The sequence below is a fragment of the Heteronotia binoei genome, chromosome 14 (assembly GCF_032191835.1).
Source record: "Heteronotia binoei isolate CCM8104 ecotype False Entrance Well chromosome 14, APGP_CSIRO_Hbin_v1, whole genome shotgun sequence".
NCBI lineage: Eukaryota > Metazoa > Chordata > Lepidosauria > Squamata > Gekkonidae > Heteronotia > Heteronotia binoei.
Genome location: NC_083236.1, coordinates 53,057,760 through 53,082,455, shown reverse-complemented (window position 1 = coordinate 53,082,455; position 24,696 = coordinate 53,057,760). Strand labels below are relative to the sequence as shown.

At 43.6% G+C, this 24,696-nt stretch overlaps 1 protein-coding gene across 4 annotated transcripts in view; it reads right to left on the bottom strand.

Moving 5' to 3' along the window:
- PHKB (phosphorylase kinase regulatory subunit beta) overlaps nt 1-24,696 on the bottom strand; it is a 220,019-nt gene that overhangs the window by 174,577 nt on the left and 20,746 nt on the right. For all 4 annotated transcript variants that reach the window (XM_060253754.1, XM_060253753.1, XM_060253751.1 and 1 more), the window contains 3 exons: nt 18,457-18,546; nt 14,957-15,095; nt 2,408-2,507 (listed from right to left, as the gene is read on the bottom strand). In XM_060253754.1, the coding sequence (XP_060109737.1) occupies nt 2,408-2,507; nt 14,957-15,095; nt 18,457-18,546 (329 nt within the window). The remainder of the gene's footprint in view (nt 1-2,407; nt 2,508-14,956; nt 15,096-18,456; nt 18,547-24,696) is intronic.

Genomic DNA, 24,696 nt, shown 5'->3' with positions numbered 1-24,696 from the left:
CTGTCTAATATTTCCACCACCACCACCACCACTCAGAATTTTTTGATCAGCATTTATTTCATTTGTCTCCAGTCAAGACCCAAAGTGGTTTACGATACTTTCCTCTCTTTAGTTCTATCCTCACAGCAACCCTATAAGTAGGTCAGACTACGTGTGTATGACTAGCCCAAGGTCACCCCACAAGATGCCAGGGCATGGGCTGAAGATACTTGATGCAATAACCTTGCCAAAGCTAAGGAGGTCAGGAGTAGATTAATACCTCAATGGGAGACCACCTGGAAATCCTATAGAACGCCACCCTGAATTACAAGGACAAAAGGCTGAATACAAATGAACAAAAAGAAAGGACAAGTCTAAATACTTAAGCTACTTCTAGGGCTGTAGGGTTTTGCTGAGTCCTTGCACTGGGAAGGCAAAAGCAATGGTCTGGCCCAGGGCTTTTTTTGGTAGAAAAAATTCTAGCAGGAACTCATTTGCATATTAGGCCACACCCACTGACATAACCATTGTTTCACACAGGGCTTTTTTGTAGAAAAGTCCCAGCAGGAATTCTTTTGCATATTAGGCCACATCCCCTAATGCCAAGGCAGCCGAAACTACATTCCTGTGCGTTCCTGCTTTTTTTTTTAAAAAGCCCTGGTCTGGCCAGATTACTCTGCTTTTAAAACTATGGGGCGGCTGCCAAAAAAGCCACATTGCCCTTCTGGAAATTGTTAGCTTTCAGACTAAACTGAACAATTTTGAGGGAGGTCAAAGAGGAATCACTTGACGAACACCACAAGTAACGAACACCACAAGTAGTTCTGTGTGCCGTTCACCCACCTGACCCCCAACAGAACAGTGCTGAACTACGGTTTGTGATGTGTCATGCTTCCCTCGGTTAAGAAAAAACAAAACACAGCCCTAAATACATGCAAGACATTGTCATTTCTAAAACAGCTGTTTTCATGCTGAGATGTGTATCTGTGGAAAAAAGGGTAGTGACTACACTTGCTTCTGTCAAAATGCAACTCGGAAAATACACTTTCAAAGGATATTATGCATGAAAATTCTCTTTTTCATCCAAACCTAACAGATTGTCAAGACTGACCCCTCAAGAAACAAGCTCCAACTTAATTACGGGGGGGGGGGGGGGGGGGGGATTGAATGCATATCTAAAATAATGAAAAGAAAGCCTCTCCATTTATGAAGCACAAGACACGAGTCTCTGGGGGAGCCAGGCTCATAAATAATCTCTATCAAAGCCGGTTGCACAGCACCTTGTCATATAAGCTTGCACAGAAAAGAGACAGACACTTTATTTAAAGGAGACCATGTCACATTGGGGGTTTTTGGCACGGAACCAAAAAGCAAAAAGACATGTCAGGTGTACCATCCTTTAAGCAACGTGATCTCAACACAGTCTTAAAACATCCATATTATTTATTTTTGTAAAAAAGGCTCAATGTGGATAACTTTTAATCTATTTTCTTTCACTTCCTTTATATCCTGCTTTTCTTCCCAGTGGGGACCTAAAGTAGCTTACATTGATCCCTTTTCCTCCATTTTATCCTTACAACCGCCCTGTAAGGCAGACAGATCGAGATGGGAAGTCATGTTAGCTTGTCTGTCAGAAGAGCAAGAGTCCAGTAGCACCTGAAAGACTAACATGATTAGTGGCAAGGTAGGAGCTTTCGTGAGTCACTCCTCACTTTTTTCAGAAAGCTCATACCCTGTCATAAATTTTGTCTTTAAAGTGCTACTGGACTCCTGTAAGGCAGGTTAGGCTGAGCATGTGTGACTGGAACCGACTCCTGTAAGGCAGGTTAGGCTGAGCATGTGTGACTGGCCTGGACTCCTGTAAGGCAGGTTAGGATGAATGTGTGTGACTGGCCTGAAGTCTCTCAAACAAGCTTTTCATGGCACAAGAAGGGATTTGAAGCTGGGTCTCCTAGATTCCAGGACGATAATCTAACACCACCCTGGCTCTGTCCCGCTATGAATAATGCCATTGCAAAAAGAGAGACTGCTCAGAGGAGATCGGTCCAAGCAATCTGTTACTCTTCGGGGGCGCTCTTCCACATGCAGACTCAAGTCTAGCTGCTCTACTACAAGCCAAGCCTCTGATACTAGTGAAATTTTGCCTGTTATAGGCTTCTGTTCAAAAAAAAAATTAAAAGAACGAATTTTCTGAAATGAAATCCAGAGCTGATTTACAGTGTCAAGAGCATTTCTGCCTTCAGCTTTGAAATGCTCCAGGCCCAGAGTCTGGGAATGGACCCTTTCTAGCTGGCCGCATACATTGTGGCATTACAGCCAATGCCCCTTTTAATTTGATTCCTGCTTGGAACATTTTAAGCGCTGACAATTAACCAAATCCTTTAGAATTAAGTGCGTGCTTGTGGTCTGGGCAGCAATGTTTTTTTACCTTATCAGCCTGGCGCATGTAGCAGTAGAGAATCCCTCGCATACATTTTATAGCGGAATGCTCCAGCTCGTGGGTTCTTCCCTTGTCATCGTCAATGCGCCTGGGTGGGAGAGATAACCCGGGAAACAAATTGAAAACGCATTCAAAAGAAAGTTAAAAAGGGTACTGGCAGCTCTTTTTATTTATAATTAACTATTAAGAATGTGTTATATAGCTGCTCTAGCTATCTCGGATACATTCGGGCCTTGTCTGCTGGCCACAATAAAACCATCGGCTTTAAAAGAACACAAACGCCACTTCGGGGCTACATCAAATGAAGTCAAATAAAGGTTGTATACAAATGTCAGTCCCCAGAATCAACTTTTTGGTCCCCTTTTTCAAATGATTTTGAATTTGCCCTGGGGTTTAGAGAAAGTATGCACTTCTAATCAAACTATGTAGGCAGAGAACCGACAGTGACATATTGGTATGTCTGCAGGGATGTTAAACTGAACAGCATTTAGTGGGCAGCTTGCTTTAATATTTTTTGCTTTTTGCCATGGCAGCATGAAAGATAATGAACCTATTTCTTTAGTCTCCTCATGCCTGGATGTCCCATGGCGCTCTTGCGAAAGCTTTGCCATCATCTTTTTAAGAGGTTCTGCCCACTTTGGGGGCTTCAGTGACATCACAGCATGAAGGAGTGTGACATCTGGACCATCAACTGTCATGTCACAATGGCAAACATCTGTTTTCGAGACAGTGGGGTCTCTGTTGAAAAACAAGGTATGCAGAATCGTATGCAGCTGCACATCACAGTTCTCACTCCTTTTAAGCTACGAGCCGCACAGATCCTGCTAGAAATTAAGTGTGTGGTCAGAAATACAAATGGGTTGGAAAGGAGAAACCAAAAATGACCACAGGAAATGTGTGGGAAACAAATATTACTGTGAAAACACAGGATTAACAGATTCCTCTGAATAAGCTTTATTGCAACATACTTAAGGAATCTTCTACCTGGATTTTTTTTAAAAGTCTTCATTGCACAATCAGCTCCCCCCCCCCCCTTTTTAAAATCAACCGGAAACTTGTGACACACCTAGCCATGGTGGAACTATGGCACTAATTGTGTGCAGATCCATTTGAAAATAAACTCCCTGGGCAAAGCAACAATGACTTCTGAGAAAACGTGCCTAAGGATCCAGCTGTATGCCATCTACGAGGGCTAAGAAACCAGCCATGATTTCTAAGGTAGATTTAATCATTTTTTTTGGTTTCATTAAAAACTTGAAAGCAGCTTTCTCCACACACACACACCAGCCACCATACTATAAATGAGAACCATTCGTGCAGATAGACTGAGTAAGCATAACAGAAAATAGCTGTTGCCTGAGCATGGGTTCCTACGTAAGTTCTGCGGCCAGAGGAAGTGGCTTATGAAACACGAGCTATACCTAGGAATCGGGTAGCCATACCTGTTGGATAGAGGTCTGCTGCCTCAAGAATAAGTCAAGTTCTAATGGATACTACCTCGTTTACCAGCAATGGACATCTGGACACAGAAAGACTTTGTGCCAATATAAATTCACAGCATCCAGAATATGGACTATTGCTTTAAGGAATAGATTAATGACAGACTTTGGACTCTTTAGAAGCACTGTAAGATAGTATTTCATTAATGTAATGAATGCAAAATAAGCAAGTGAGAAGAAAAATATGTGTTGTATGAGTATTTGAAGTGCATATCACACAGTTGTTTCTTGTATTTCAACAATCTGTACACTGTGGTTTCCTGTGGCGTTTAACCGTGCTATATATGGCAGAATAGGATTTACAAACGTTTCCAATCATTATTGCTCACATAAGGACTTCTCCCAGAAATTCCGACTCAAAGACACAGGGCAGCATTGGTGAAGAGAGTGTTTGATTAGGCCATGAAATCTGTTGCATGACCAAGGGCCAGATGTTTTCTTTGAGTGCAACCTACCATACAGGGCAGGCCTGGGGAATCCAACAGAAGTAGGGAGAACCTACAGCCAGTTACTTTCTCTCAGCCTAAACGACATTACAGGGTTGTCGTTAAGATCGAAAGCAAAAAGAACTGGGAACGCTGTCCCTGAACTCCTCGGAGGAGAAATGTGTCAACTGCTACAGCACTTAACGCAAGAACAAAGAATGCTGGTTGGCAGACTGTTTCCTCCAACAGCAAAAAGAAGCAGTAACTCCACAAACCTTCACGGGTCTTTGTTTTATGTTTCTACGCATGTCACACCGGAGGGAGAAAAAACTGAAGGTTAATAAAAAGATGTCAAATATTCTTCTGAGTGATACACGTGCCAGAACAGAAGAGGCATCCTGGCTACCATATTTAAATTCACTAAATTAAAAATGTCCAGTCATTGCATTTATTTGTACATGTTTTAGTGTGTGTGTGTGTGTATATACATACGTATACACACACACACACACACATACACATACAAGTACAATATATGTAAATATTGTGTGTGTATGCCACCCCTCTAAAATTCATTCATTATTTTATGCAATTTATATCCTGCCTTCCCCACACATGGACTCAGGATGGATCACAACGAAAAAAAAAAATTAAATAAAATTTATACGTAACAACACAGTATAAATATCATAAAACCTGACAGTTCAAAAACATGACGGCACGCTAGAACAAACAAGCTCCTAGGTGTGTCCTGTACATAGGTTCAGAGGGCCAGCATGCTCAGTGAATGGACAAACACTCACTCCGGAGGCTTTGTTAAACTGCATGGTGTAAATGGCTCGGGTGGGTTTGGGCGAGGGGGGGAATGTAATCGGACATCTGATACCTCCACCATTAATTTTAACACATCCAATCACTGCACTTATTGCTATGCATTTATTTTCTAGTATCTATCTATCCATCCATCCATCCATCCATCCAGGGCTTTTTTGTAGCAGGAATCCCTTTACATATTAGGCCACACCCCTCAGATGTAGCCAATCCTCCTGGAGCTTACAGTAGGCCTGAGCCCTGTGAGCTCTTGGAGGATTGGCTACATCAGGGGTGTGTGGTCTAATATGCAAAGGAGTTGCTGCTACAAAGAAAACCCCTCTATCTGTCTGTCTGTGTGTTCATCTATCTATCTATCTTGATATAGATATATGTAGCTTCAGGGCTTTTTTGTAGAAAAAGCCCAGCAGGAACTCATTTGCATGTTAGGCCACACCCCCTGATGTCACCATTCTTTCACATAGGTTTTTTTTTGTAGGAAAAAGTCCAGCAGGAACTCATTTTCATATTAATCCACACTCCCCGATACCAAGCTAGCCGGAGCTGCGTTCCTGGGCATTCCTGCTCAAAAAAAGCCCTGGGTAGCTTTGATCTGGACAGCCCAGTCTAGCTTGATCTCATCATATATCCAGAAGCTAAGCAGGGTCGATCCTGGTTAGTGTTTGGATGGGAGGCCACTGAGGATGTCCAGGGTTGCTATGCGGAGGCAGGCAATGACAAACCACCTCTCAACCTCTCTTGCCTGGAAACCCTGCCGGGTCACCATGAGTCAGCTGTCACTTGATGGCAGCACACAAACGCATATATATTTTTAAAAGCACAGGAACAAAATTAAACGTATGCATTATGTAGGCTGAACATTTCGGGCTTGTAATTAAACCGAACCCCCTTTGGCGGTGCTCCGCTGGTTAAAAGAACATTTGGGTTTTGATTTGCCGTTACTAAGAGCTGTCATGAAAAAATGAACAGGGAAGCTTTTAAAGGTGAGCGGGTCCAGCAAGGGGGGGGGGTAGGGGAGGAACTGCCTAGAAATCAAACAGTTGCAAATGGATATTTGAAGAAAAAAGGTAGCTGATAGAGCTTTCAAAATAACAAAGGCTACAGTCAAAACTGGGCAGGTGGGGGAAAACGAAAATTCAGTGAAGCCAGTTGTACAGAGAGAAGATCATCTGAACTTGATGGGAAAAGCTGTGCATGAAAACTAAATTATAATTAGCTCTTCAAATGAAAAGCTAGCAGAACTGTTCAGTGGCAAGAGGGGGAGGAAGACACAGCTCTCCCTGCAGTGTGATGCTGACTGGAAGGAGAGAGTAAATTATTCAGCATTCCCATGTCATTTTTCTTCCCTCGTAAATATATCAGCTAAACTAACATCACCTTCCTTCGCGCTGCGCAGTCGGGGGGAAAAGAATGCAGACACGGTAACCCCGGGGAAGCAATATTTTGGAGCTGATAAACACTTTCAGAATTAATCATGAAGGAATGATGGGATGTTACTCCTGCCATGCTTTGTGCCTGATTCTATAGGATGCGTTCTGGCTGACTTCCTCGAGTCGCTACGAGCCGGTTTGCTCCTGCTGAGGCCAGGGGAAACCTGAACTGAGATCTTCGATGAAATTGCTTGTGGATGATACTCTGGAAATCTTCCAAACACAGACACACAGAAATAGGTAGGAGTCAACAACAGCAAACCGGAGGCACCAAGAGCTCAGGGTTCCTTCACATTCTATCTTTGCAGTGTGGAAACCACTGGTGCAATTCCTACACTGTGAAGACAACACCAGGACCCATGGGATATCTGGGAATGGCTTCCACTGCAGCTTCTGTGACAGCTGGTATTGCTGCAGTTTCTGGGAAAGGTGGAGTTGGTGTGGGGTTGAGAACATAAGAAGAGCCCTGATGGATCAAACCAGTGGTCCATCTAGTCCAGCATCCTGTCTCACACAGTGGCCAACCTAGTTCCTCTTGAGGTCCAACAAGCCACAAAGGCCAAGGCCTTCCCCTGATCTTGCCTTTTCTAAACTGAGAAGTCCCAGACTCTTCAGCCTTTCCTCATAAGCACTCCCTTCGGTCATCATCTAGGGTCCACTTGCTTGTAGGGGCCCGGCCTGAGGATGCCTTGGTTAGCCTGTCACCAGGGCAAAGGCCTCCTAAATTGTGGCCCCTACCCTATGGAATGTAGTCTCTGATGATAAACTGTGCCCTGATGGACTTGTTTAGTGTCCATAGGGTATGTAAGGCTGAATTGTTTAGGTTGGCTTTTAGAGTGTAATCCACACGTTTGGGTTGGTTTTGTTAGTGGTATGGTGTTAGCCATACATCTGAATACTTTAACATGTTCATGTTAATATTTTATATTGGTTATCAGTTTTTATGCTGTTTTAACGTTGTAAGTCAGCGCAAGACCCTTTGGGTGAGCCGGGACTAAAAAATGGAAGGAAGGTAGGAAGCTCCAACTCCATTGAATCCCAGCAGTGTCTACCCCATTTGGTTTGGGGTTTCAGTGCTGAGAATCAGGAACAGCCAGGGCTTTTTTTTGTAGCAGGGACTCCTTTGCATACTAGGCCACATCCCCTCTGATGTAGCCAATCCTCCCGGAGCTTACAGTTGGCCCTGTACGAAGAGCCCTGTAAGCTCTTGGAGGATTGGCTACATCAAGGGGCGTGGCCTAATATGCAAAGGAGTTCCTGCTACAAAAAAAGCCCTGGGAACCACACTATCTGAAACCCACAGCAGAAATGTCATGTGGTGCTGACTTTGCCAAAAAGGCTCAGACCTCTGGAACAGCAACCCAGAGAAGAACACTCTACTCTCACTTTAGTTCTCGGCAGACAGACTGAAAAATGGGCAAAAGTGCACAAGCTGCATTCAAACAAATAATTACGGTGCTTTGAAAGGGAGCAATAACACAGCCTGAAGAAATGACAAGACCGGACAGGTTAGCCCTGGATACAAAGCCACACTTTAATTTCTAAAAATGGCCCATGTATATCTTTTGAATACAGAGACATCCTTCATAGAGTGTGAAGGTCAAAAACATTTAAATGAGAAGATGGGAGAGTTGGAAGAAGAAATTATGTCCATAAAAAGGACATCGGGAATAGCGCAGAATATTTAATCTGAATGTGAGGCTATAACTCCCCAAACGATACATGCTGATTTTGAACACTGAATGCAAAGGGTCGGTTTATACAACGGTAAATGATACTGTATATTCCGTTCAAAGAAACAAAAAAGTCTCCTTTAAATGAGAGCATACTTTGGAAAGCTGTCCTGAGAGATATTGTTTCTGTTTAAAGAACTATACCAAGCTGTTCAACTTGAATTTCCAAGGATTCATCCCATGGGAATTCATCAACCCCTTGCGAGAACTCATCCCACAGGGATGCTACCGAATCAAGCAGTGTTCTTGTGGGACGTCACAGGCTCTGCCCACATGGTTGCTTCAGCCACATACTGCTGGTGTGAGGTGAGAACACACAACAGTGAAGCGGTTTCAGCTCGGTGGGAAAAGGTCATCTGACCAGTTACGGGCCGAAGTGTGCAGTAAACATAGGGTCAGGTTTGTTTATACCCTTGCACAACCCTCTTATAAGACTGAATTCCATGGTGGTGGTGACGAGTCACAGCTGACTTCTGGCAATCCAGACAGCCAGCTTGGTGTAGTGGTGAAGTGTGCAGACTCTTATCTGAGAGAACCAGGCTTGTTTCCCCACTTCTCCACTTGCAGCTGCTGGAATGGCCTTGGGTCAGCCACAGCTCTCGCAGAGTTGTCCTTCAGAGGGCAGCATCTGCAAGAGCTCTCTCAGCCCCACCCACCTCACAGGATGTCTGTTGCAGGGGAGGAAGGTAAAAGAGATTGTGAGCCGCTCTGAGACTCTGAGATTCGGAGTGGAGGGCAGGATATAAATCCAATATCAATATCATCACCACCATCACCACCACCACCATCATCATCATTATCATCTCCTTTTTCTCCTTCTCCTTCTTCCAATTGCCTAGGACACCAGCTTTCTGGGGGCAACAAACTGGGTGCCCCATGTGACTCAGTGACGTTATCAGTGGAGGGGAGCACCAGAAGTCAGCCTTGCCTAGGGTGCCACACAGTCTAGGGCCACCCCCGCCTATAGAGCTTTCAAGGTAAGAGACAAACAGAGGCGATTTGCCATTGCCTGCCTGTGTGTCACAACCCTGGACTTCCTTGGTGGTCTCCCATCCAAACACCAGCCAAATCAGGTCTGACGTTGCTTATCATCTGAGATCTGACAAGAGGGGCCATCCATGTCAGGACTTCCATGCTATATTCTATACCCACCAGTTGGGAAGTGGGGTTGAAATTAGGCAATCCTTCTTTTACAGGTGAAAAATCTTTACTGAGCCCTGGTACACTGCAAAACTGCTGCTGATTTAAAAGTACTCACCAGTTACTATGGCAACAGCACCCTTGTGATGAAACTTTCCGTAGCTGCAATTGCTCATCATTTATAACTTAGGCAATTTCATCATATTTAATTATGCTATGTACTGAAGTGTCATACATTAATTATTCCGCATTTATTACTGATTTTCTGTTGGATATGTTCATCTTTCTGCTCGGCTTGAGTTTTATTCATTTATCTCAGTTTACTGTTTCCTGAATTTTAAAGGGAACCGCTGATATTATCCAATGAGCCAAATCACAGCAAACTTTCATCCATGTGGAGCCAACAAAAAAACACTTTGATTTATCCCCTTGCCGGTGGGGTAATTAAAAGGAAAGGAGGAGGTTAGGATGCAAAGAACTATGCAGAAGGAAGTATGTGGGGGGGGGGGGGGTATATGAAAGGAAAATGTCAACAGAGAAACTCTGAATAGAGGCTATGTAGGTATTTTTATTTATTTGTCATTTATACCTCACTTTTCTCCCCAGTAGGGACCCAAAGCGGCTTACACTGTTCTCTTCTCCTTTTAATCCTCACAACAACCCTGTAAGGTAGGCTAGGCTGAGATTACATAAGTGTCCCAAGGTCACCCAATGAACTTCAACAGCACAGTCCCCTAGATCCTTATCTGACACTCTAATCCAGGGGCGGCCAAACTTGCTTAATGTAAGAACCACATATAATAAAATTCAGATGCTTGAGAGCTGTAAGACATGAACATCAGATGCTTGAAACGGAAGGAAGGAAGGAAGGAAGGAAGGAAGGAAGGAAGGAAGGAAGGAAGGAAGGAAGGAAGGAAGGAAGGAAGGAAGGAAGGAAGGAAGGAAGGAAGGAAGGAAGGAAGGAAGCTTTAAATGCCTTCTCCAAGCTGCTGGCTGGCTTTGCTTGGTAAAGTGACTGAAAGAGACAAATGCCTTCTCCAAGCCAGCCAACAGGGCAGCGGGGGCTTCAAGAGCCGCACAATGTGTGTGAAGGAGCCGCATGTGGCTCCTGAGCCACAGTTTGGCCACCCTTGCTCTAACCACTCTACTCTGCTGGATCCAAAAAAAACCTCCCACCAGCCCACCAGCTGTGGGATGAAGACAAGGGCCTGGATCTAGTTGTGTGCAAGCAAAAGCATGAATGGACACAGGACGGTTCTGCTTGCATAAGATCTTGTGTAACACCTACCATTCCATGTTTTCCTTGCAGCTTTGCAAGCCCAGAAGCCAGCAAAGACAAGTTAGAAGGAGCTGCAAGTGTCATTGGCAGCCTCAGAGCTTCAAAGGGTGAGGAAAGGACGGGGGGGAGGCGGGGGGGAATTGCCAAGGGGTCCGCTGGAAGCCCAGGGCAGGACAGGTGTGGCCTGCAGGCTGGCAGTTTGATAGCCCATCCTTAGAGCAATGGACTACCCTAGGTTTTTTTTCTTCTTGTGTTCCCACTTGCTCACAAGTCGAAATTTTGCACTGGTTCCAACCCAATGTTGCAAAATCAAAACCTGTTTGGTGTAGTGGTGAAGTGTGCAGACTATTTATCTAGGAGAACCACGTTTGATTCCCCACTCCTCCACTTGCAGCTGCTGGAATGGCCTTGGATTAGCCATAGCTATCACAGGAGTTGTACTTGAAAGGCCAGCTGCTATGAGAGTCCTCCCAGCCCCACCCACTTCGCAAGGTGTCTGTTGTGGGGGGGGAGAAGATATAGGAAATTGTAAGCTGCTCTGAGTCTCTGATTCAGAGAGAAGGGCGGGGTATAAATCTGCAGTCTTCTTCTTCTTCTACTTTCCCAGATGGTGGGGCTCCCTGGGCTATCTGACATGGGAAGCTGCCAATGAGCTGTATGTTTTGAGGAAGAGGGGGCTGGAAGGAGGAAATACATATCCACACACCAAACAATGCCAGGATGCCTTTAGACGGAGCCCCTTATGGAAGACAATATAAGAGGAAGGTCTGGACAGCAGCAGTATCCCAGAAAGACCCCAGAGAATCTCACGGGGCCTGCTCAGGTTAAGATATCCAGTGGCTGTAAAGGGATGAGCTTAGGAGAGCAAGTTGCAGACAATGTTCTTAACTTTAGTTCCTAACTTTTCAAGCAATAGCGGTTGAGGTAAAATTAAAGCTGGCCTTTAGCCCAGGCTAGCCTGATCTCGTCAGATTTCGGAAGCTAAGCGGAGTCAGCCCTGCTTAGCTTCTCATATATGACAAGATTGGGTTAGCCTGATTAATTGTTTTAATGTGTTACTGATCTTTTCGTTGATTTTAATGGTTTCAAAAATGTTATTTTATGATGTATGTTTTAGTTTGTTAGCTGCCTTGTGGAGGCAGGAAGGCGCAGGGCATAAACTTTGTAAAATATGTAAAATTTACCTTCGAGGACAGGATGTGAAGGGGAGAACCCCCCCCCCCCAACAAACATCAGTCTTTTGTGGATGGGGGTTATTTTAGGACTAAATGACCTCCACAAGTTTCCATTTAAGAGACATGGGTGAATCAGATTGTCTCTGATTCCAACTGCTGTCACTTAGTGCCTTTTCCTGAGTGACTTACTTTCACTATTAGCTTCCGGCATACTGTTTAGTCTGGAAGGAAGCATTCTTAAATGTCATTAAGCATTGTACCACTTCCTAGCGTGACCCTTCAATTCTATGCTGAAACAGATGCCTGGTAACAGTGAAAACATCAGTCGCTACCCATATTTCTGAAATGTTAACATGATGAAATGGCACAGGAACCATCATCCCTCCTCCAGGAGAAGAACTCACAGCTGGAGACTTACAGAAGTGTGCTGAGAAGCTAGTGTGATGAACTGCACAAGGACACATCTGCAGTGAACAGTCATCTGAAAAGAGGTGTAAACGTGGTTGCCTGCAATGAACTTTTTGAAATCCACAAAGGGTGGGAGCTTTAGAAAAGCTGGAGAAAGGCACACATGTAATCCTACAGCAATTACGCTGACTTCCAATCCCCTCCTGAACACACTTCAAGGTGTTGGTTTTGACCTGTAAAGCTCTATATCAGGGGTGTCACACTCATTGGTTATGAGGGCCAGATCTGACATAAATGAGACCATGTCAGGCTGGGCCATGTATGTACCTATTTAAGATTAGGTAGCAGAGATATAAACTTTATAAAGGACACAGACAAACACAAATGTTAAAAAAAACTTAAAACATGCTTAAAACATTAGCACTTGTTGGTCTTAAAGATGCTCTCTTTGTATCTCTCCTGTGTGATCCAGAGGACTGGGCAAAGGAAGCTCTGGCTTTTCCTTTCCTCCCCGGAGGACCGGGACAGGGAGGATCTTTCAGTCAATAGAAAGCAGTTTGGCTATGCAACTGAGAGACGCTGGCAACGCAAGCTATCCCTCCCCCATTTCCTCAGCAAGGGAGGAGCCTTGGCCAATAGAGAAAATAGAGGTTTTGCTCTGTAGCTCCTGTGCGATTGAGCAAGCCTGATAAAGCAAGCTGCGATGCAGAAGGAACCAAGAGAAAGGGAAAAGGAAACAGACAACAGCCAGTAACTCGGGAGCCTGATAGGAGCCCTCTGAGGGTCTGATTTGGCCCCTAGGCCACATGTTTGACACCCCTGCTCTATTTGGCTTGGAACGAGGGTAACTGAAGGACTATATTCTCCAATACATTCCAGCCTGGGAACTAAGAACACAGGGAGAGGCCCTCTGGACTGTCTCATCAACCAAAGAAGCTAATCCAATGGATACACGAGATGGGACCTTTTCAGCAGCACAATTATGAGGCAACTCCCCAGAGAGGTGCCCCTGGCCCCTCTCACTCTCAATTTTTTAATAATAATAATAATAATTTTTATTTCTATCCCGCCCTCCCCGCCTAGGCGGCTCAGGGCGGCTAACAACAACTTACACATTAACATAAATAATAAAACTTTAAATTTAACAATTAAAATTAAACATAAGAGGTAGCTGAAGACACTTTGGTAAGTTTTTATGCCTACCGACAGTTTTAAATTATTAGCTTTAACTAGTGGTTTTAATGTATTTTATCATTATTTCAGAGTAAGACGCCTCTTGAGTTCCTATAAGGTGATGGTAATTTTTATTTATCTCTTCTTTTTCTTTTGAAAAAAATAAAAATTTTAAGAGATAACTTTTATTTATAAGGTAGAAAGATCGCCAATAAATGTTTTCAATAAACCTAAATAAAAATAATCACTACTAGTAAAACAGATCTCTGACCTCCAAGGATGCGAAAGAGAAGGTGGAAAAAAGCATTTTCTGGGAAGCTTGCAAGTAGTTACTTGCCTGTCATCTAGGCATGGAAGCTTCTAAAATGCTGTTCCTGTAAGGCTGTAAATGTCTATAGTAGGGTTGCCGCATCCCCCTGGCTATTGGCAAGGGATGCTGGAGGTGGAGCCTGCAGAGGACAGGGAACACAGTAGGGTGCAATGCCATAAAGTCTACCCTCCAAAGCAGCGGTCCCCAACCACAGGGTCGCGGACCACTACCAGTCTGTGGCCTGCTAGCAACCGGGTCGCAGAGTGAGGCAGAGGTGCCACACTGCCTCTGCCTTCCCAGGACCCAGACGGATGAAAGAGGCAATGAGGCCTTGCTCCAAGACAGGGAGGCAGCCTCAGAGTGAGGTAGAGCAGTTCCACCGCTCCTTCTGCCCACTCAGGACCTGATCAGCTGATTGACAGGGGTCTTTAAATGGGAGGGGGAGTCAGATTGGCCTTCTGCTGCCTGGCCACCTAGCAGGGAGGCAGCAGAAACAGCCCTGGTCTCCCTCCCCGCATTTAAAGAGCCCCATGTGGGGCAGGGATGGGGCAGAGGTGGGGGAGCAGCCTGGGGCAGCAAAACCTCAAACACTGCCCCCACACTGGTCCATGGAAAAATTGTCTTCCATGAAACCGGTTCCTGGTGCCAAAAAGGTTGGGAGCCACTGTTCCAAAGCATCCATTTTCTCCAGCAGAACAGATCTCAGCAGTATGGAGATGAGCTGTAATTCAAGGAGATCCTCCAGTCCCACCTGGAGGCTGGTATCCCTAGCTAGCCAATCTTCTTTGAGAGCCAGTTTGATGTAGTGGTTAAGTGTGCGGACTCTTATCTGGGAGAATCAGGTTTGATTCCCCACTCCTCCTCTTGCAGCTGCTGGAATGGCCTTGGGTTAGCCATAGCTCTCGTAAGAGTTGTCCTTGAAAGGGCAGCTGCTATAAGAGCTCTCAGCCGTACCTACCTTAAAGGGTGTCCGTTGTGTGTGTGTGTGGGGGGGGGCGAAATATAAAGGAGATTGTGACCACTCTGAAACTCAGAGTATAGGGCACGATATAAATCCAATATCTTCTTCTTCTTGCAGACTGGTGGCAGTGCATTTCTTACGAGTTGCAGAAAAGAACAAATGATCCAACTTACCTATATGCAAGTGCCAAAGCCCAGGCAGATGCAGCGCAGTACAGGCTGTTGTGCACTTTCGCCCTTTGGTTGTCACCAAACGTTTTGGTGGGAAAGAGACCGGTGGTTGGACTTTGGTACAGCAACACTGTTGATTTGACTGTCAAGAGAAACATCCAAACCGATCCTTACATCTTCCAAAACTTAAAAGGAGTGTTTTTCAAGGAAATAAATAAAACAGAGAAACAGCAAATGCCAAATAGGAAAATAAACACATTGCGAGAAACAGATGTCTTGTACAATTCAGCCTTGTTTCTCAGTTGTCCACTTTTTTGCTTCAGGATCCCTGTTCCTGCCCGCATCCACTTGACCATGATTTTCCTACACTGTGTCTACACTCTAAACAGTACTCTTAACTGTACTGCCTGCCCTCAATAGACCTCGGGGACAGCGGTTCTGTGAGAAACCAAAGAAACTGAATCGCAGACATGTCGGTGCTTGAATAAAACTACAATTCACAGTTTCTTTGGAACCATGAGTGCATACAGGCTATAACTTTGCTATGCTTTTGAGCATGCTTCGAGTAAGGTATTCCATTCAGTCACTTTTATTACATGGAGATCACTGCAATAAACATCATCCTACCAAACAGCAAGGCTCATTTGACCACACATTGAGTCTACAGGAACAGTAATAAAATAATTGTTTGTGTCCTCCCTCTGCCAGTTTACATTTATTAATATTGCTAATTGAGATGCAGCTTTATAGACTTCATATGGATACATTTCTCCAGCACCATTACTTTAGATTGCTTCACTTGCTAGCCATTTGTAGATAATTCATTTACTAAATGATAAATCCAAACAAGGTTTAAGAATAGACAAAAACCTATTGTAAGAACATACATCATCTCAGTAAAACAGTACAGAATAGTTTGGACGCCATTCTTCTAAGCTATCTGATGTCACAGTTTTTAAGTTTTATAAATTGTTATGTATTTTATAACTGAAGCTAGGAAGGCTGGGATAAAAGCAAAAATAAATAAATAAAATTATATTTTAATAAATAAAAGTATTTCAGTAGTTTTTCAATAGTAATAGAAGTAAGAAAATACTTAGGGGTTTTTTCAGTAGATTAAACATGTTTCAACTAAACACTCTTCTTCAGGGGTTTCTGGGAAAAGGTATACATTCCTAAAAGGACATAAGCATATATAACAAAATACCCAAGAGTGTAAATACAATATAAAATTGGACTATTGCCCTTCAGTTACTCTTTAAAGGCCTTGTTTTGGAGCATCTAAGGATCTATTTTAAAAAATGAAATGTATTTTGTGACATATTAAAAAATATAATTTGCAAAAAAATGGTTAAGAAAGGTTTTTTAAAAGGAGGAAAATGTCTTAGACTGACTTTTCATTTTACTCACATTACACTCTGGCAAAAGTTGTTAAAAGAGCACTTTCCATGAGCAGAAGGGCACCTTTGGATCCAGCCCTAGATGCTTCTCAGTATCAGCAGTGGTGAAGCCCTGGGCTGGATCCAAATAAACTGGTACTTCCAAGGCTTTTTTTGTAGTGGGAACTCCTTTGCATATTAGGCCACACACCCCTGATGTAGCCAATCCTCCTGGAACTTACAGTAGGCCCTGTAATAAAAGCCCTGTAAGCTCCAGGAGGATTGGCTACATCAGGGATGTGTGGCCTCTTATATAAAGAAGCTCCTGCTACAAAAAAAAAAGCCCTGGGAACTTCTTTTTTAAAAAATCACGAAACTAAAACTAGATATACCACTTATTTATATCTTGTTTTTGAAAAATATTTCCTGTACTCATAAAAGCATTCAGGACAGCATCACTTTTATTAACAGTGATTTAAGATTTTAAATGAAAAGAACTGGGGTATGGTCAATCCTCCAACAGAGAATGTCCAAAATGTTAAAACTAAAAAAGTAAGAGGACACAAGAGAGCCAGCGTGGTGTAGTGGTCAACAATGGTGGACTCTAATCTGGAGAGCTGGATTTGATTCCCCACCTGAAGCCTGCTGAGTGACCTTTGGCAAGTCACAATGCTCTCGGAAGGCCCTCAGACCCACCTATCTCCCACAGTGACTGCTGTGGGGAAAGGAAGGGAAGGCAATTATAAGCTGCTTTGAGACTCCCTGGGGTAGAAAAAAGTGGGGTAGAAAACCAATTCTTCTTCTTCACACACAATGGAACTTTTACAAAAGTATGGCAGCTATTTACAAATTGTAGTAAATGAATTACCAGCTTTATGGAGCTTTTCTATGTGATAATTATGTATTGTCATGGCTGCTCTATTCTATATATATATGAAACCTAATGATCATGAGCAGGTAAATTAACTGTTGAATTATTCATGATCCTAATTATATTACATCACAAGAAAATACACTTTTAATCATACTGATGAAATCAGAGGATTAGGCATGGCAACAGTGATACTTTCTTAATTGTTTTGAGAAATTACGCTAGCAAAAACTATACATTCAGGTGGGTAGGAGTGTTGTTTGAAGCAGCTGAACCACGTTTCAGCCCAGTGGCACCTTTAAGACCAACAACATTTTATTCAAGGTATAAACTTTCGTATGCAAGCACACATGAAAATTCATAACTTGAATAAAATTCAAATTCTGGAAAAAAAACCCCTTCTATTACTGTCACGACTACTCTCTTTTAATCATGTGGTTAGATCCGGTGTGTCTTTAACAGTCTTGTTATTTCTCTCTCTATAAATATGTAATGCTGCACCCAGGAATTTAATTCCAATCTTATTAATTAACCTTTCCCACAGTATTGTGGCCAAGCTCTAAAGCTCCTTTGGTGGACTATGTGGTCCTGAGGATGACATTCTTATATTTTACTAACATATGAATCCAGGTTTTCATAAAATAAAACAAAACTTTATTTGTACAAGAAGCACATTGGTTTCAGGATATTTAGCAACTATTTCTTCAGTAAATAAAACTGTGGATGTTAATGACCTCTTACTAAGTTGTCACACTCTTTGAGTTCACAATCACTCCTCTTTATCAAATCCTTTCTCCTTAGAATGTCCTTTGTCCAAGTTTTAGCATACATCACTCAGTTAATTTTTCCTCTCTTTTAACTCAGGTTTCTGTCAGCTTCTCCCCTCCACCCTCAGTTTTATAATACTTTAACAATATCAGGCTTTGTCTCTCTCTAGTCACTAATACGTCCTCTATTAAGTATTACTACTTTCTTCTTGAGAACCCTAATGCCTTTCACAGCACTTTGCAGGATTTAGAAGACTGAACTTTTCCTGTTGACCCTTAACTGCTGACCGACTGACTACTAAAGACTATTAACAGCCTTTCTCTCTTTCCACTTTTTCTTAGCTCCACCAATTCACTATCAGCCACCAACCAATCACCTCGCTCACTCATCCCCTTCTTTCTCTTCGGAAACTTACCAACATCTAAAGAAACACACATTTACAACTTTCAATCACTACATTTACTAAAATGTTTTATTTGGCTTACCAATTCTGTAGTAATGATCCAACTTATCCCACACGCTCTCTCCATCGGGCCTTGGAAGGTTAATGCTTTTCATAGGTTCGTACACGGAGCCTAAAGGAAGAGGTTTACTTAGTCTTAATCACAATTACAGCAAGAACACAAAATTCCAGCTATAGTTGTCAGACAAATCTCAGCAAGAATAAAGGAGGTACTTCTTCACCCAAAGGGTGATTAACATGTGAAATTCACTGCCACAGGAGGTGGTGGCGGCTACAAGCATAGCCAGCTTCAAGAGGGGGTTAGATAAAAATATGGAGCAGATGTCCATCAGTGGCTATTAGCCACAGTGTGTGTGTGTGTGTATAAATTTTTTGGCCACTCTGTGACACAGAGTGTTGGACTGGATGGGCCATTGGCCTGATCCAACATGGCTCCTCTTATGTTCATATGTTCTCATATCCAAGTATGCCAGGGAAAGCCTGAGCCTCCCCTCCTCCCGCAGGAAGTAGCAAAAACTTCCACCGACAGGGAAAAAAAAATGCATATACAAACAGCCCAAGAGACACTAACAGCATCTGAAAATAGCACATTTCTGCCAACTATTTGATGCAAAGTTGCCCTCTGCCAGCTCTTGACAGCTCTCCAGTTGTCCACACATGTACAAAACCAGAAGGGCACTCTGGAATCCCTCTTTTCCGCACAGGAACCAGGGCTGGATTGCGGCAAAAGGATCTGCAGTCGCAAGCAGGCCTTCATCTAATGTTTGCGGAATCCAAGTTCCTAATGTACACCACGTCACTCCTGCAATCATATTTTGGCAGAGGAAATCGGTCGTTCGGATTCTTGGGACACCGATATTTTACGGAGCCTCATAATGTAACATAGTCAAAGACATTCATGTTGCCAGCTCCAGTTTGGGAAACTCCCAGAAATTTGGGGGTGGAGCCTAAAAAGGACAGGTTTGGGAAGGGGAGGGGGTATAATGCTACCCTGCAAAGTAGCCATTTTCTGTAAGGGAACCGATCTCTGTAGCTTGGAGATCAGTTGCAATTCTGGGATGTCTGTAGGACTTTCCTGGAGTAGGTTGTCAACTCTACAAACCTCCTTATTAAGGCTATTACTGTTGTTTCTTCCACTTGCTGAAAACATATTACTTGGTTCTCAGGGAGGTATGTGCAACAATGCCAGGGGTTTTGTTTTGCTTTTTGAGACACTGACCTTCAGGGATTACCCAAAACAGTAATAGTTCAAGCTCGTTTTAAAGTTTTATACCATCATGAACAGTAAAAATATTTGTGCTCCCTTCTCCCCCTCTCCCTCCTGCCTTTATGTTGCTAAACTTGCTCATTAAAAACTGAGAACTAATTAAGAATCAGTCTTGGCTAGTTAATTAAGAATCAGCCCTGGCTAGCTGCATATAAAAAATTAATCTGTTCTTTGAATAATATATTCATAGTTCTTGTATATGAGCTATAAAAATTAAAGCCTCTCCAATTAGGCTTGGTACTTCATGCTAATTTTATCAATAGACAATTTTAGAGTAAAATATCTACAATGTGATGCATCTAATGGGGGTGGGTGGGGTGAAAATGGATCCAGAAAAGGGCAAACGTAAGCTTTAAATATGGGATGCCTTTGAGCATGAAGCTATAATCTATACTAGTGATATACTGAGAACTGCTAGTATTTTTTAGAAGTTCAACAGATATCTCTCAAGCAGAATATCTCTCAATTGTCCTGAACTGGTTAACCCAGGCAAGCCTGATCTCATCTAATCTCAGGAGCTAAGCAGGGACGACACTGGAAAGTACTTGGATGGGAGACCTCCTTGGAATACCAGTAGCAGGGAGGGTGGGGCAGGCTTTATTCAGTCACCTCCCTGAATATCCTCTAGGCCCACAGAAGGGGTCCGTCTCCAGAGGTCGCCATGGCTTCCAGGTGTGCACACACGCACACAAAAATACTCAAAAAAGAGAAAATATCTCTCAACTGGAAGAAATAAGTTTCCTGATTGCCTGCCACCTTTTATCTTCCCTTTTCGATGAACAGGAGTAAGAGAATATTTGGTGTGTCCTAAAGTCTTGTGGGATAATAAGAATGTTCTCAGGAGTGGCTAGCTTTCTGGGCAAACAGACTGTGCATATAAAGTGCTCTGGAAACACACAGGGGGATCCCCTCAGGAAACAACTCAACATGGAAAGGGTTCTCTGCATAGAAAAGTCTAAATGCTGCAAATTGCCAAGAGTCTTGCTGCACCTTACAGACTGACATAAGCTTTTGTTGGCTAGCATTCACTTCAGCAGATGCATGAAGTGTTACCACAACTGGTAGACCTATACGTGGATAAACTCATTGGGTAAACTCATTGAGAGGGCAGTGGCGTTGCAATTACAGAGCTTCCTGGAGGATGCTTCCGTACTTGACTCCCATCAGTCGGGCTTTCGCCCGGGTCATGGGACGGAGACAGTGCTGGTTGCCCTAGTGGATGATCTCCAGCGGCATCTGGACCGAGGCGGCTCGGCGGTACTGATGTTGTTAGACCTATCGGCAGCGTTCGATATGGTCGACCATCGGGTGCTGACTTGCCGTCTCGCCGACGTGGGGATTCAGGGGTTGGCTTTACAATGGCTTACCTCTTTCCTCAAGGGTCGGGGACAAAGAGTGGCGATTGGGGGTGAACTGTCCCGGAGGTACCCACTGGATTGCAGGGTCCCTCAGGGAGCAGTTCTCTCCCCGATGTTGTTTAACATCTACATGCGCCCTTTTGCCCAGATTGCCCGGAGATATGGGCTGGGTTGCCACCAGTATGCTGATGACACCCAGCTCTATCGACTTATGGACGGCCGGCCTGCCCGTGTCCCAGAAAACCTGGACCTGGCATTGCAGGCCGTATCTAGATGGCTCAGGCTGAGCGGGCTGAAGCTAAATCCGTCGAAGACAGAGGTCCTTTGCCTGGGTCGCTGTGGTCCGGGGAGGGAGATTCCCTTACCGGCCCTCGATGGTGTGCCTCTGTCAGCGGCGCACAGGGTTAGGAGCCTGGGGGTGCTATTGGAGCCTACTTTAACTATGGAGGCCCAGATAGCAGCCACTGCCAAGTCCGCATTTTTTCATCTTAGGCGGGCAAGGCAGTTGGCTCCTTTCCTGGAGGACGACGACCTGGCAACAGTGATCCATGCAACGGTCACCTCGAGGTTGGACTACTACAATGCCCTCTACATGGGGCTGCCCCTGTGCCGAACCCGGAAGTTGCAGCTAGTGCAGAATGCTGCGGCCCGGCTGTTGTTAGGGCTCCCTAGACGGGAACACATTCAGCCGGGGCTTCAGGGACTGCACGGGCTGCCGATAACATACCGAGTTCAGTACAAGGTGCTGGTTATGACCTTTAAAGCCCTTTATGGCCTGGGACCTACCTACCTTAGGGACCGTCTCTCCCCACATGTTCCCCAGAGAGTGCTGAGATCGGGGTCTCAAAACCTTCTTACAATCCCTGGGCCAAAGGAGGCCCGTCTGAAAGTGACCAGAGACAGGGCCTTCTCGACTGCAGCTCCCTGTTGGTGGAATCAGCTCCCGGAGGTGGTGAGGGCCCTGCGGAACCTTGAACAGTTCCGCAGGGCCTGCAAAACAGCCCTCTTTCGGTTGGCATATAATTAATTGTTATCGGAATGCCTGAACATTCAAATCTCGAACATCAGATTATTCAATACTGGAATATTGAAGAATTGATCTAAGGAAGGTAGCATAGTACATACTGAAGCGTGCTTTTATGTATTTTATATGTATTTTATGTATTTTATTGCATAATTATAATTATTAATGTATTTTAAATTGACTTTGTTAGCTTTTTGTGTTGTAAGCCGCCCTGAGCCCACCTCGGCGGGGTAGGGTGGGATATAAATCGAATAAAATAAATAAATAAATAAAAAAGAAAACAATCTCAACAGTGGAATCAAAACACCATGAAATACAAGACAATAAGAAAGCCTGTGATCTCTCTGGTATATTATGATCTCAGAAGGCACATTTCCCTCCAAATCCACAGTGCATTATCCAGAGATAGAAAGACAGAGAATAACACTTCATGAATCCCATGAAGTGGGCTCTAGTCTATAAAGGCTTACGGATCTAGTGATCTTTAAACTACAATGAGCTGCTTTGCACTTTGCTGCTGGGACACAATTAACATGTCTGCCTTCTAGAAAAACCCATGTATTATTTAAAGAGCTATGCAATTAACTTAGCTGTAGTAATCTTAAACTAACCCTTGCTCAAACAAAACCTGTACTTTACTAATCCAGTATGGATGCAAAGTATGTCCTAAAAAACAAGACTAAGACAAACAACCCTTTGGGTGTTTTAGTGGCTCTACCACCAAGCTGCCCAAAAAACTACTAATCCTTTATGACACATATCGTTTTGCCAGTACAGAACAATAGCAAAGATATCACGGGGAACAATAAGTAATATGATTTTGTTAATTTCACCCTACAGGAGAATTTTAGCTAACCTTTCAATGCAGTTGGGAGTAAAACCATCAGAGTAGACATTGCAATTTACCATAAATCACAGGGCAGGAAATGTCACAGGACAATTGACATAATTAAGGTTGAAGGGAAAAATGGAGTCTAGAGTTTGCAGAAGATTTAAAACAAATTTTTACCATTTTTTTTCTCCCTCTGTTATCCAGGTCAGTTTGAGCCTAGTTCTTGCTTCTGATATTCTAGCGAAACTATCTTCTGCTCATGTACCCAGGTTCCCTCCATCAATACGCTTTTAAAGAACGATCATACAAAATGCAACTGAGTTCAAGTAAAAGAAAAATCCATCTCCACTTTTGCTAGCTAGTGAGCTTCCACAAAAATTGCAGTGCTGGAGGTCAAGAAAGCAGGCAGCATCCAGCGTGGTGTTTATTTAACCCGTTGATTGGGAGGACAAGGAAGACAGAGGCTGCAAAATGTGTTCCTGCTATCATTTGCACACTTAGAGAAACTGGCTGCTTATTTGCATACCGATAAACGCAGCGGTATATTTGATATGAACACAGCCGTGATTTATTCTAATTAAAATGAATCTGGACGCCAGTTGATGCAGTAAACATGTGTAAAGCAGTCCCGAATACTAATAGGGAAAGGTCCACCAAGCTGAAGTCACAAATAGCAAGATCATCTTGGCAAAGATTCTACAAGAAATAGCTCTGCAAAACTGAACAAGTCACTTGGGGTAGGGGCAGCGGGACAACCTCCACTAGGATAGCCATCTGCTAAGAATATACTGTTCAATTATCCATATGACCTAAGTTGCATAAACGATTATTATAAACAATAAAGATTATTATATATGCATGCAATGGCATTGGGAACCAAAGTCAAGGCACACTTAAATATTCAAGGTTGTACTTGAGTCAGTTCAAAATTAGTCAAAAATAATTTTGCATCAATGAGACATAATGGAAATCAGCCCTATGACTCTCAAGTCTTCGATGGATCTAATTTGAGGACTTCGTGCTGTTTCTTTCCACTTACAAAGAAAACTGCATCCTTTTAATGTGAAGCATCAATTTCCATTTTCATCTTCTCTTATAACAGGGGGGAGTGGATGAAAAGCAATAAATGGAAGTCACTTATTTGTATTACTTTATGAAAATGGGTTCAGCCCTTGACCACGTTCTTGAGCATGGATGGCTTCATGCATAGCAGATTATCACAGAGAAAGTGCTTCCACACAGAAAACTGTGAAACTTCACACCATTACATGATAACTGCATGGGAAGCCACGATTCACAAGACCAAAGAGAGCCAGTTTGGTGTAGTGGTTAAGTGCATGGACTCTTACCTGGGAGAAGCGGGTTTGATTTCCCACTCCTCCACTTGCACCTGCTGGAATGGCCTTGGGTCAGCCACAGCTCTCATAGGAGTTGTCCTTGAAAGGGCAGCTGCTGTAAGAGCTCTCTCAGCCCCACCTACCTCACAGGGTGTCTGTTGGGGGGGGAGGTAAAGAAGATTGTGACCACTCTGAGACTCAGAGTACAGGGTGGAATATAAATCCAATATCTTCTTCTCCAATGTCTATGTGTGATCATCACCCATGAAGAGCTACATGAAGCTGTGAAGAGGCTTCCAATTTCTTTCCAGGTACAATCTAGGGTGTTTCAAAACTACAGAGACAAGCAGGAACCCAAAACAAGATGTTGCAGAATATTTTGAATGACATGCGTTAGTGAGGGTGATTCCTCTACTTTTAAGAGCATCTGGAGGGCATCTTTCC